The sequence below is a fragment of the Trichosurus vulpecula genome, chromosome 5 (genome assembly GCF_011100635.1).
Source record: "Trichosurus vulpecula isolate mTriVul1 chromosome 5, mTriVul1.pri, whole genome shotgun sequence".
Lineage (NCBI taxonomy): Eukaryota > Metazoa > Chordata > Mammalia > Diprotodontia > Phalangeridae > Trichosurus > Trichosurus vulpecula.
In genome coordinates, this window is record NC_050577.1 from 20,326,581 (window position 1) to 20,339,144 (window position 12,564).

General features: G+C 46.4%; 1 protein-coding gene across 3 annotated transcripts in view; it reads right to left on the bottom strand.

Moving 5' to 3' along the window:
- Window positions 1-12,564, bottom strand: part of CPVL (carboxypeptidase vitellogenic like) — a 122,435-nt gene that overhangs the window by 82,809 nt on the left and 27,062 nt on the right. For all 3 annotated transcript variants that reach the window (XM_036761487.1, XM_036761489.1, XM_036761488.1), the window contains exons 3-6: window positions 11,986-12,104; window positions 3,355-3,469; window positions 2,009-2,067; window positions 669-748 (exon numbers count right to left, since the gene is read on the bottom strand). In XM_036761487.1, the coding sequence (XP_036617382.1) occupies window positions 669-748; window positions 2,009-2,067; window positions 3,355-3,469; window positions 11,986-12,104 (373 nt within the window). The remainder of the gene's footprint in view (window positions 1-668; window positions 749-2,008; window positions 2,068-3,354; window positions 3,470-11,985; window positions 12,105-12,564) is intronic.

Below are 12,564 nucleotides of genomic sequence, written 5' to 3' on the forward strand. Positions count from 1 at the left end.
GCTTTTCACCGTGTTGTTCCCCCCACCCCAGATGCTAGGGCCTTCCAGTGACTCTGGACCAGCTCTGAATGCATCCTGTATGGACTTAGATGCATGTGGGTCATCGCCCCTTTTGGGATATAAGCATCTTGAGGGCAAGAGCTATTTCACCCAGTCTTTGGATCCTAAATGCCTAGCACAATGGCTGGTGAATAGTAGGCGCTTAATAGATGTCCCTGCGTGGACCGATCTATTGTTAAACTTATCTTCATGGTAAACCTTTGTGCTCCCCTTGGAAATCACCTGTATATGTACGTGTGTCTATACACCCACATGTACAAATGATATATGTATATGTGCGTGTGTGGGTATATAGGATATTGGGGCATATAAATATATCTGTACATGCATTATACATATATATGGACACCTATACACGCACATACAAGTAAATATGTGTGTGTGTGTATATATATATGTATATATATGGCTCATATTTCATTTTTATGGACATTTTGGTCCCTACCCTGAAGTAGAATGGAAACACCTGGAGGGCAGGGACTAGTTACACCTAGCAGAGTGCCTGGCACATAGTAGGTACTTAACAAATGCTCATCACATTGAACTGAACTGAGAGGTGACTTAGAAAGGGGGAAGGGAGGGAATGCCAAGGGTGAAGGAGATTGTACCTGTATAAGTCTCTTGCTACGTCATCTTCATTGGCTGCAAATCCTCGGGCATCATCAGTGAAGCTGAAACCAGTGCCAGTCTAAAGGCAAATAAGGAAACATAAATTCTGAGAAACAAACACCTCAAGACACTTCAGCGCTGGGTCTTTTCTGAGAAGAGCAGAGGAGCCCAACGGCAGAGATGGAGTACTAGGGGGCGGGGAGGGGGAGGAGGAGGAAGAGAAGGAGGGAGGGGGAGAGAGAGAGAGAAAGAGAAAGAGAGAGAGAGAGAGAGAGAGAATGTTTATGGTATCTTATGGCTTATATGGACTTTACCTGCCTATATCATTCAATACTCAAAACAAGACAAAAAAGGAGGGGCTGAAAACATGATTTTGGGCCTGGGGCCTGTGATTTCCTCTGGGCAGGGAGCTCCCAATAAGGAATTTCCTGTGCCCAAACAGATGAGCACCTTCTCTGCCCCTGCAGCCTTCGAATGGGGCCTGTGACTTGTCCAGGATCACACAGCCAGAGTGCGTGGGGGATGGGGGTGAACCCAGTCCTCTGTGACTCTGTGGCCATCTCACTAACCACTTTACAAGCCTACCTTCCACAAGGGTTGTTCCCCTGTAACTGAGGCAGCAGCTGAAGCCCCATAAGATGAACTGCCTCATACTCGGGCACCCAGCTCATTTGGGCTCAGACCCCAAATTCATGCTTTCAACCACTATTCTACATGTCTATTCAGTTTCTCTCCACTCCTCTGAATAGAAAAAGTCTCTATTTTAATGTTTCACCTTTTCTGTGGCCTGTAAGCTCCTTGGGGGGAGAAATTTGCTTCCCTTTGCCTCTGAATCACCAGTTCTGGTCACAGTGTCCTGGCACACAGTAGGTGTTTAATAAGTGCTTTTTGATTGATAAGGAGAGACCAGCAAGGGGGATGCTTATTGGAAGTGAACAAGCCCCTTCTCCTGGGTGATGAAATTTGGTGGATAGACATCTCACATAGACCAAGAAGAGAGGCCACAAGGCAGTCTAGGAAACACAAGTTCAAATACTATCTACCCTTGATACGTCCTAGCTGTGTGACCCTGGGCAAGTCACTTCAATGCCCTGGCATTGAAGGGAAGTGACCAAAGAGTTGCTGGTCTGCATCAGCATTCGCAGTGTCCGCACAGGGAATGCTCTCAGGTAGAGACCCAAGAATACAGAAAGGAGAGAGGGGATTCAGGCCAATTATCAAAGGAAAAAATGAATTAATAAATAAATTTACAAATAAAAGAATTTATAAATAAAAGAGTTTTAAGGAAAGAAAAGGGCCAGGGAACTTAATCCTGTCCTTTTTAGGGTTTACTACTCACCGGGTTGTCAATGTACAGCATGGAAAATTTTGCAGTCCACGAAAAATCTCGCGCTCGAACTATTAAAAACACAATGGTGTCTCAAGCTATCACATTAAGTAACCAGACCCACACAAACCCTACAAGTGGTGTAAGGAGACTCCAGCTGCACGGTGTTCCTGGGTCTGAGGCCCACTCGGGCCATTGGAAAGGGCTGACTCCTCATCGTCCCTCATCGGGGTCCCAGCCCACCTTCCTCTCCCCAGGGCTCTGTGGCTTCTGAAATACATTCAGAAGCTAGAGAGCTGCTCAGAAGGACACGGGAATGAGCCTGGCTCATGGGAAATGATCCATGAAGAAGAGTCCATCTTAGGATAACGTCAACAAACGTCTATTCAAGTAAATTACATAGGAAATCATAAACTTCCAGCCTGCTGTTTTTAATGTGCCAGTTAAAGTTAACGAAGTAGTGACAAAATTACTCCGTTATTTCTGTCCCCTTCTAGATGCCTTTTCTATTTTTCCCTCAATTTTATTGCTGTAACAATAATTATTTACATAAGTCATCATCATGGGGGCAGTGAAGTGACATTGTGGATAGAGTGCTATCTCACCTTCCTGACTCTAGGCCCGGTACTCTATCCCCTGTGCCACCTAGCTGCCCATCCCCATTTTACAGATGAGGTAAACTGAGACAAACAGAGGTTAAGCGACTCGCCTAGGGTCACCCAGCTAGTAAGTGTCTGAGGCCTAATTTGAACTCAGGTCTTACTGACTCTGGGCCCACTACTCTGTGCACTTAGCTGCCCCTAACTTAATGAATATATAGAAATATCTCCATGTTGTTTTAGTTTGCCTTTTTTTTTATTTTCGTGTGACTGTTAATTTTTTTTTTCTCTTTGAGAACTGATTAATCATATCCTTTAACTACTTCTATTTTGGAAATCAATCTCATTCCCACAAATTTGTGCCAATTCCTTATAGACTTTAGAGGCCAGATTCTTTTATCAGGAAGGTTTATGCCAAAGCAAAGACACCTTCCCAGTCTCATTCTTCCCTTTTAATTCTGGATGCATTATTTTTTGTTGTGCCAAAGTTTTTATTCTTCCATAGCCAGATGGATCTTCTGGTCCACCAGAGAATTTTCCGCCTTTCCACAACTGCGGCAAACATCATTGCTCTTTTGTGTTTTGTCTGAATGCAAACAAAGAACAAAGCTTAAGAGGCAGAAATTCCCCAATCAGAGCCAGCCATTTGGGGAGCACTCTGTTTTTATAACCATGGAATGCTAAGCTGTTTCTAGAGGCTTTGTGTTCCCACTGAGCTATCTCTGGAGACCCAGAAGGCAGAGGAGGGACAATGCTTACCTGTAAGGTTCTTGTTCACAACATAAGGCCCATGTTCAACAAAGAGTCCAAACATCGAGGATCCGCCTGGTCCCCCCTGGAGCCAGAGCACAACTGGGGCATCACCGGGATTTTCCTGTAGCATGGGAGAGTCAAAGACAGATGATCATATGAACCATCCCACCATCTTCATGATGGAGGATAAAGACGCTTTATCTCTGTTAACAATGAGACAGAACGTCCATGAATTAAGGGTCCATTACATAGCCTATGTATTGCCTACAGGTCCCTCACTAGCACCTATGCTACTCAGCATGGTGGAGACGTGAAGCCTGGCTTCCCAAAGGTTACTCCAGTGGAATCAAAGCATGGCACAGTGGGTAAAGCCTAGTCCTAGAGCCAGAGGTGGTGGGTGGTGGTTGTTCTATTGTTTCAGTTGTGTCTGACTCTTCATGCCTCATTTGGGGTTTTCTTGGTAAAGACACTGGAGTGGTTTGCCATTTCCTTCTTCATCTACCGAAGCAAACAGGGTGAAGTGACTTGCCTGCCATAGCTAGCAAGTGTCTAAAGCCAGATTTGAACTCAGGTCTTCCTGACTCCAAGCCCAGTGCTCTATCTAGGGCCACCTAGCTGCCCCTAACTTCAGAGGACCGAGGTTCAAATCTTGCCTCTGCCAATACTACCTGTGTGGCCATGGGCCTCAGTGTCATCTTCCATAAAATGAGGGGGTAAGGCTGGATTGAGGTCTTTACAGAGACAAATCTATGGTTCCACCCCCCCCCACCCCGTGCCAGCGAAGCTCTGAAGACACCCTGGGCATGGACTTTGCCTCAAGACCAGCCTAGCCAAGCTCAGAGGCTCATCCCCAATTAGCCACAGGGGAGAATTACTTTGGCCACAACAATTCTCTAAGAGGATCCTTCAGGGAAGAAGAGCTATGGTCTACAGCCGGGAGGAGAATCCATATGAATGGACTGGATCCTAGAAGGATGAGCTCATCCATCATACTTATAATTCATTCCCCTATTCATTCATTCATTCACTCTCCTGGAGACCCTACAGCCAACTGAGGAGCCAGCCCTGAGTTCAAATTCTGCCTTTGCTACTTACTGCCCATGTAAGCCTGGGCTTGTCCTGGTCCTTCTTGGACCTCAGCTCCTTCTCTGTAGGGAGGGGCCTCTAAGATCCCTTCCAGCCACAGGTCTAAGAATCCTATGTGAAATCACTCAACCTGGCTGGGCCTCAGTTTCCCTCTCTGTAAAATGAGCTCCCTAAGGCCCCTTCCAGCTCTAAAGCTCTGCCTTGCTTCACTAATGATATCTGAGTGCATATTTGAATCCAGGTGTTCCTGACTCCCAATCCAGGACTCTATCTAGCCAGTAGGGCAGGCTGCCTCTGGAGTTCACCCTCTCTGATGCCCTATCTCCACCCCTCTGCCCCCCATGCTGACCCCCTCCTCTTTGCCATTCCATCTCGTGACCTGGAACAATGTAACATGGAACCTGGCCACCTTCCCACAGGCTGCTTGACCCCAAAGGGCACACTAGAAAGCCAGAGAACATGCTGCATCTTTATTACATAATTTCCAAACAGGGAGCTGAATTCTTGGGATGTTTAAACAGGAAAGGTTCAGCCTCAGCCGACCCGCATCCTCCAAAGCACGTCCTTGAAGGGAAGGGGAGGCAGCCTTCACCCCACGCCTATCCCAAGCAGCCTCTAAGGTAACAGCTCCCTGAGCCAGGAGAGGCAGAAAGTCAACTGGGAAAAATACATTTTTACATGCTCTGTTTAAATAATCTGAGAGTTATTTACATCAAGATAAGGAAACCTGGAGACTTTTTTCTTTTTTTGATGTAATGTTTGCAGAGTCCCTCAGAAGCAATTGCCCACTCACTCTTGGGGCAATACATTTTCCGCATTCCAATCTGAGGACAAGGCCTTCCTCCCCCTTCCTTTTTTAGCAAAGACAGAAAGAGGATAGAGCTCAAGGCACCTTCTGAAACAGGCCTCTACATAAAGGTTAGGCCAGCGTGCAGCCAGAATGCTGAATGTTTGCCCAGTGTTGGATATTCCAATCACAGATCTGAAGCTGGAAGGGGCCTTTGAGACCCCCTCGTTCAGCAATCTCAGATGGGGAAACAGGCTGAGGGAGGTGATGACTCATATAGGGTCAAATGGGAAGTCAGAATTTGAACCCAGATCCTCTGACCCCAAAACAGACCTCCTTCCACAGTGCCTCAACTCGATTTTTTAAAGAGTTATACAATGGGGGCAGCTAGGTGGTGCAGTGAGTAGAGTGCTGGCCCTGGAGTCAGGAGGACCTGAGTTCAAATATGGCCTTAGACACTTGACACACCTACTAGCTGTGTGACCTTGGGCAAGTCACTTAACCCCAATTGCCCTCTAAAAAAAAAGAGTTATACAATGAGAGAAACCACGTTAAAGATATTTATGAAATTGCTATTATTCATACCAACCGTGAAGCTGGAAGAAAGGAATGAGGAGCGTTTATCAGCACAGCAGACATCTGGAGTCAAATCTCGAGTCTCCCATTTATACCCAGTGTCCTTTGGGCAAATCACCTGAACCTCCTCTGAGAGGCAGGTTACTTCACTATAAAATGAGGAGGTTGGACAGATGACCTCTGAGCCCAGGGTACTGGGATCCTCAGCTTATTCATCTGTAAGATGAGGGGGCTGCATGGCCTTGAAGGCCCTTCTAGCTCAAAAGCTAAAAAGTTCTATTAACTTAAAAAAAATCGAGCCTTCGGGATAATGGAAAGAGGGGGCTGGATCCAGAGCCAAAGGCCTTGGACTTGAGTTCTGGCCCTGGAGAAGAGCCTTTCCGGGGCGTCAGCTTCGTCATCTGAAAAGTGAGGGGCTGGACTGGATGGCCATGGGGTCTCCTCCACCTCTGACTGTACTTTACAGACACTCCTAGCTGACGGCCCCACCGCAGAAATGACCAGGCTGCAGAGAGGGAAACGGCAGGTTAGAAATTCATGCAAAACGCTGATTCTTGCAATAACAGGAAACGACCAGAGGGTCGAGGCAGGCCTGGGAGTCTGCAGAGCCGAGGCTCCGGGTGGTGGAATCCTGGGAGGCTGAGGTTCAGCTCAGGGTGGGATCAGGGACCGTCTCAGCTCTTCTGGTGACCTCTGGTGGCCAACTCACGAACTGGCCACTCCTCTAGAGCGCTCCATTGTAGGAAGGTGGCTCCAAAACCATCTAAGAAACTGAGCAACCCATCTTTTTAACATTAACATTGTTTAATTAATATGTGTTAACCGCCTGAGATTTCATGACCTCCTTATTAGAAGACACTTCAGGTATGTATTCAGTCGGCAAGTTCTTCCTTATGCCTAACTAGATTCCCTCTTGCTAAAATTGAAGCAATTTTCTTCCAAAATGGACCCCTAGAACCCACGCTCAGCCACTCAGCTAGGAATTCTGCATTTCCAGCCCCTTTCTGTTTCTTGGTCTGAGCACCATAACCAAATCTATACTTCAAGTGAGTATTGATGGAGCAACCCTACCCTTCCATTCAGTAGTCAGTCAACAAGCATTTATTAATTGCCTACAATATACTGCGCTGCTCATCTCCCAGACTTACCAAATCAAAACACCCAGTGCCAGGGCCACCACTTCCTTCTACCTACGGTTGCCTCCATTAGAATGGTCCATGAGAAAAAGGGCTGGGTCCCTTTTTGTCTTTCTCCCCGCCAAACACAGCACTTAGCACATAGTAGGTGCTTTAAAAAAAAGTTTTCGTATTCATGCATTCACTTCCTCTTATTGAATCTTTGAAAAACTAGTTGTTTTAGAAATACCCTGCTTTTTTATGATTTCCTCCTATTTTTAAAAGAATCCAAAAGACATCATTACCAGGTAATTTCTTTCCAGGACAAAAGAAAAGACTAGCCCCAAATGGCAGAATCTCCTCTCTCCCCCACAGGGGGCTGGCCTACACTTTGCTTCCACCTGAGCCAGCCCTCCCCATACAAAGCCCAGGGGGTTCCTGCATCCCTTCTCCCACCTTCCTCCTCCTCTATCAAATGTCCTAGAAATCATTCTCCCCAGGCCTTGCTTCTTCTATACCAGGCAACAAGTAACTAATCTGATCAGCTATTCTGGGTTTATTTCTGCTTTGTCTGTGTGATTTCATCAGTGTAAGGAGCCCTCAGGAAGAAAGTTTCTTTCACCTTTAACAGAATTTATAGCATTGCCTATAGTAAATACACATTCAATCCATCCTTGCCTCAGCAGCCAAAGTGATGGTTCTTTTCTTCCCTTTTCTGTTTATTATTATTATCACAAGGCATTTATTAAGCTCCTCCTATGAGCCAGGCACTGTCCACCAGGCTCTGGAGATAGAAACTCCAAAGCGAGACAATTTCTGCCCTCCAGGAGCTTACATTCCAATAGGGAACAAGAACAGGTTTAAGGGGAATCCTGGCCAGAGAGGAGAGTTGTGGTCTGATGACTTGGAGTGATTGTCCTAAAGTCTAGGTCTACGTCACCCCCACACCGCCTTCAGCAGCTCCCACCTTCAGGATCCAATAACTCTATTTGGAATTTAATGCTCTTCACAACGTGGCCCTTTCCTACATCTTAGTCCCCCCAAAAAACTCTACAAGCCATTGCCCAATAGGAAGTCACCTCCTTAGTTTACAATTTTTCCTACTCTGTAAAGAACTGCTATCAATGTTATTGTACATATAGGACTTTTTCTTCCTCTCATCTCTTTGAACTATGGGACTAACTGTTCAATTGTGTCCGACTGTGATGCCATGGACCATACTGTCCATGGAGTTTTCTTGACAAAGACACTAGAGTGGTTTGCCATTTCCTTCTCCTGTGGATTCAGGCAAATAGAGGTTAAGTGACTTGCCCAGGGTCACACAGCTAGTAAGTGGATTTAAATTGAGGTCTTCCTGACTCCAGGACCAGTGCTCCATCCACTGAGCCACCTAGCTACCTCCTTACAGACCTAGTAGTGGATACTAACATTTTGTTGATGTAAACCCTCCCAAATACAGTGGATTTTAATGACAATCTTTGCAGCCACAGTATTTTAAAGCCAAAAGTCCTCCAAAGAGTAGGAATTTTGACACTGCAAACAGGCCTAGGAAAATTTAAATAGAATTTTAAAATTTAGGCCGACCTTCTGGAGTGGCCCCAACCTGCCCATGCAGATGGCTATCTATGCCCAAGGTCCACCCAAATGAGGAACACCACAGCCTGTGAGAAGATGTAGCCATAAACAGAGGGAACCCCAACCTCTAAGACATCTATGCCACTGAGCCCTAAGCTGGGAAAACCCATTAAAATGTTAATTAAGGCCTTATTTACATTTCTCTGTCTGGGCCTCAGTTCAGTGAGATGCTCTATCTGGACTAAAATCAGTCGACCCACCAGCGGTGAGTGTGTCTTTCCATTTTATATGTGTGTCTAAATGGATCTTGCTGAGCCAAAGTGCCCAGAACTAGACTGAGATAGAGCATATCTCCCTTCAAACAAACAACAGGGCTTGAGAATAAGCAGAAACACGAATGTGTGACATGTTCATTCAGCTCCCCTGCTACGCAGCCCTCGGGACATCTGAGTGTCTGGAGACAGGATGTGGAATGTTATGGGCTACCCACAGAGGGTCCAGTCTGGCTGAAGAATCTCAGAAACTGGTAAGGGTGGAAATGTCCGAGCCTAGAAAGACAGGCTGTGGCCAGGTAGCATGGGGCTTTAAAACTATTCAGGAGAAAAGTCTATTTTCTCCTAGACTCAGGAGGGAGTGGCTGGTGTTTGTAGAGTAAGGGAGTGACACTGTTAGGAAAATTATGTCCTTGCCAGAGTGGAGAGGCTTCCTTCCCTGACAGCACGAGGACCTTCATTTCTCCCGTATTAACTACACTTTCACCCATTCCAAAGCCCCATTTATTGCTTTCTTGAATTAAAAGTATACAACGACTCCACATCCTGGAGGTCCTCTATGTATGTTCTACTTCATAACTGTGGTCTGCCTTAGGAATCCCACTTGGAGGTATACAAGGTCAGTCTCCTTCCTGTGGGTCATGTTTCCTCTCCGTGACTCACCCAGACCTTACCTTCCCCCCTCCCAATAGCAGTATCAGGCCTTCTTATTAAAACAGCACTTTCTGCAACAGGCTAAAACACCAGTGTTTCTGCCTAGCCACAGGGATGCCTCCTCATCTCCCTTTTTCTGCTTCTCCTCCGGACATCCTCCCTCAATCCCAAGGAGTCCGATCCTTCGCCCAGTGTCTGTGTTCTGCAACCTGCAACAATCTGTCACAGCTGGAGGGGGTCTGGCTTCCACTGCAGCCTTCAGTCAGGGCTCCCCCGGGGCTGCCATCCAGTGACATCCAGAGTCCCTTTCAGCCTTTTCTCCAATGGGCTCTGTCTGCCTCCAAGTATCTTCTATCACTTCCAAAACTGGACTCTGGGGTCTTGTTTCCCCAGTGTTGGAATGAGAGGCTACCTCAACAGGATCCCCTCTGGGACCTTCCTAGAGGATTGGAAGAGGGGACAAAACTACCTGATCTCTTTGGGGGACCCTAGCTGGGGGTTCACTGAATGAAGCTGTTGCTTAGTGCTTTGGTTTGGGAAGTTTGCTGGGCTGCCAGCAGAGGGAGCAGGGCTGAAACCTATTGCTTCACAAAGCCATGTTACCAACAAAAGAGCCAAGCAAAGGAAGGGTGGCTGGTGTTTATAGAGCACTTTAGGGTTTGCAAGAATGAATGAATGAATAAATGAATGAATGAATGAATAGATGGATGGATGGATGGATGGATGGGTGGATGGATGGACGATGTGAAAAAAGACATTTATTAAATGCTTGCTATGTACCAAACACTGCAGTTCATTATGTACCCTCTTTGATTTCATCACAACCTTGGAAGGCAGGTAGGTCAGGTATTACCTTTCTCATCTTACAGTTGAAAAATAAGTAGCTAGGATCCCTAGGTCTCAGCCTGGTAAGAATTGGAGCTGATTCGAATTTCAGTCTTCCTAACCATAGCCAGGTATAATGCCTACCTCCTTCCCCATCAGATCACTTCAACCTCTACAAATTCTGGCCTTAACCAGTAAGATTTACATAGGTGAGTTTTGTCTGTTTCTTTTTTAATGGTGTATATTGTTGTGGTATTATAATGGCCTATCTCATTCAGGGGAAGGGATGAGGAAATATACCTCCCTTCTTTCTTTGGAAAGGTGGGGGGTTGAGGGACACCAAAATCGAAAGTCAAATTCCATCATAGGCTCACAAATGTCTCAGTAGAGAGGGGTCTTAGAGGTCATTGAGTTCAACCCCCTCATTTTACAGAGAAAGAAATTGGAACCTAGATGGGTGAAACAACCTTCCCAAGGTCACCCAACACTCCCTGGAGGTGGGGGAGGGGGAGGGCCTCTGACCCCCAGTCTAACCAGCTTTTTCTATGTGCCCCACTGCTTCCGAGATGCTTGGTTTTGCTTAAATGTTTGTTCTGTTACAAAGCAAGGCTTGATGGGTAGGGATAAGAGAGAAGAGGGGGTGGTTGGGAGTGGGGTGGTGGGGCAAATATACCTGGAAATGACTGTGAGATTAACAAACAAACAAACAAGAAATTCACAAAACTCTGAGAAATAAAAGTCATGTTTCATCATCCTGCTTGTTACCCCTCTTCATAAAGAGGAAAGAACTATTTGTTTGGTTGGCTGGATTTTGTTTTTTCTTTTTTTTCTGGGGGAGGGGAATACTCCGACTTACTTTATGACGCTGTGAAGCTGTGTTTGGGTGAATACTGCTGCCTTCTTCCTGACTCCCTCTTTCTTATGTCCTTGTGGTTCTAAAAATTCCATGAGGGAAACAGCGTGTAGACGTCTGTGTTCCTGAGACAAGGGCCCCTGGCCTGGCTGATTCCTGGTGACCACTGGTGGGGATGAGTGCCCAGTGGAATGCCCAGCCTCCCAGGCAGGACTTAACCCTGTGCTGGTTTCTCCCACTCTGCTCAGGTCACCTCCAGCCTATGAACTGTTTCCAGAGAAAGAGAAGCAAGTTCTGTCCATCCCGGCTGTTGGGTGTCTTGAGGCGCCTGCACTTGAAGGTTCTGTTGAGTGCCTGCTGTTGTTGGTCAGGCGGTCAGTTGTGCCCGATTCTTTGAGATCCCATGGATCATAGCATAACAATACTGCCTGTGGGATTTTCTTGGTAGAGTTATTGGAATGCTCTGCCATTTCCTTCTCTAGCTCATTTTACAAATGAAGAAACTGAGGCAAACAGGGAGAATTGATTTGTCCAAGGTCTCACAGCTAGTAAGTGTCTGAGGGAGGATTTGAACTTAGGTCTTTTTGACTCCAGGACCAATGTTTTATTCACTACACCACCTAGTAGGATGATAGAGTAACCCTGGACCCATAAGATTATAGCCTCGGACCTGGAAGAGAAGCGACAACTTATCTAAGTCAACTTTCTCATTTCACAAATGGAGAAAGTGAGTCCCAGAGAGAGGATGTGATTTCTCCAAGGTTATATAGGTCCTAAGTGGCAGGGCCAGGATCTGAACCCAGTTCTTTTGACTCGAAATCTACCGCTCATCCATTTTGCCACCCAAAGGGAGCATTCTGCTGCTGTAGTGCCTTAGCATGGCCCTCCACCTACCTGAGCTGGAAAGAACCAGAAGAAGAGGTTGCTGTTATAGGTTTCATTCACGGTGAGGTAGCCGGAGTAACTCTTCACATTGACTCCTGGCAATGGGCTGACCAAACTCAACTGCTTGCCTTGAAAGAAAACGTGAGCCCCAAATTAGGAGAGGGATGAGGTTGGAGTCTGATTAGGGATCGTGGCCTCTCTTGGGACCAGAACCATAAAGTCACCAAATTTCAGTCGGCCACCTAGTCCAACCCCCACCTGAAAATGGACATCCTCAACAACATGGCACACAAGTGATCGCCCATCCAACCTTTGCCCAAAGACCTCCAGGGAGTGGAAACCGAGGCAGCACATGCTGCTTTTGCAAAGTCATCGATGTAAGGAAGATTTTTTTTCCTTCTATCGACCCTAAATCCAAGCATTTGAAATAAGTATAAAGGATCTGAATAGAAATGTGAGGACAAGTAGGGTCCCAAGAAACAGCACCGACTTGGAAGTCTCAAGAGTGCACGAATTCAAACCCCACCCCCGTCATTTACTGGGCACTTCATTTTCCTTCCCTGTATAAAGGGGAGGCATCTGATGCCC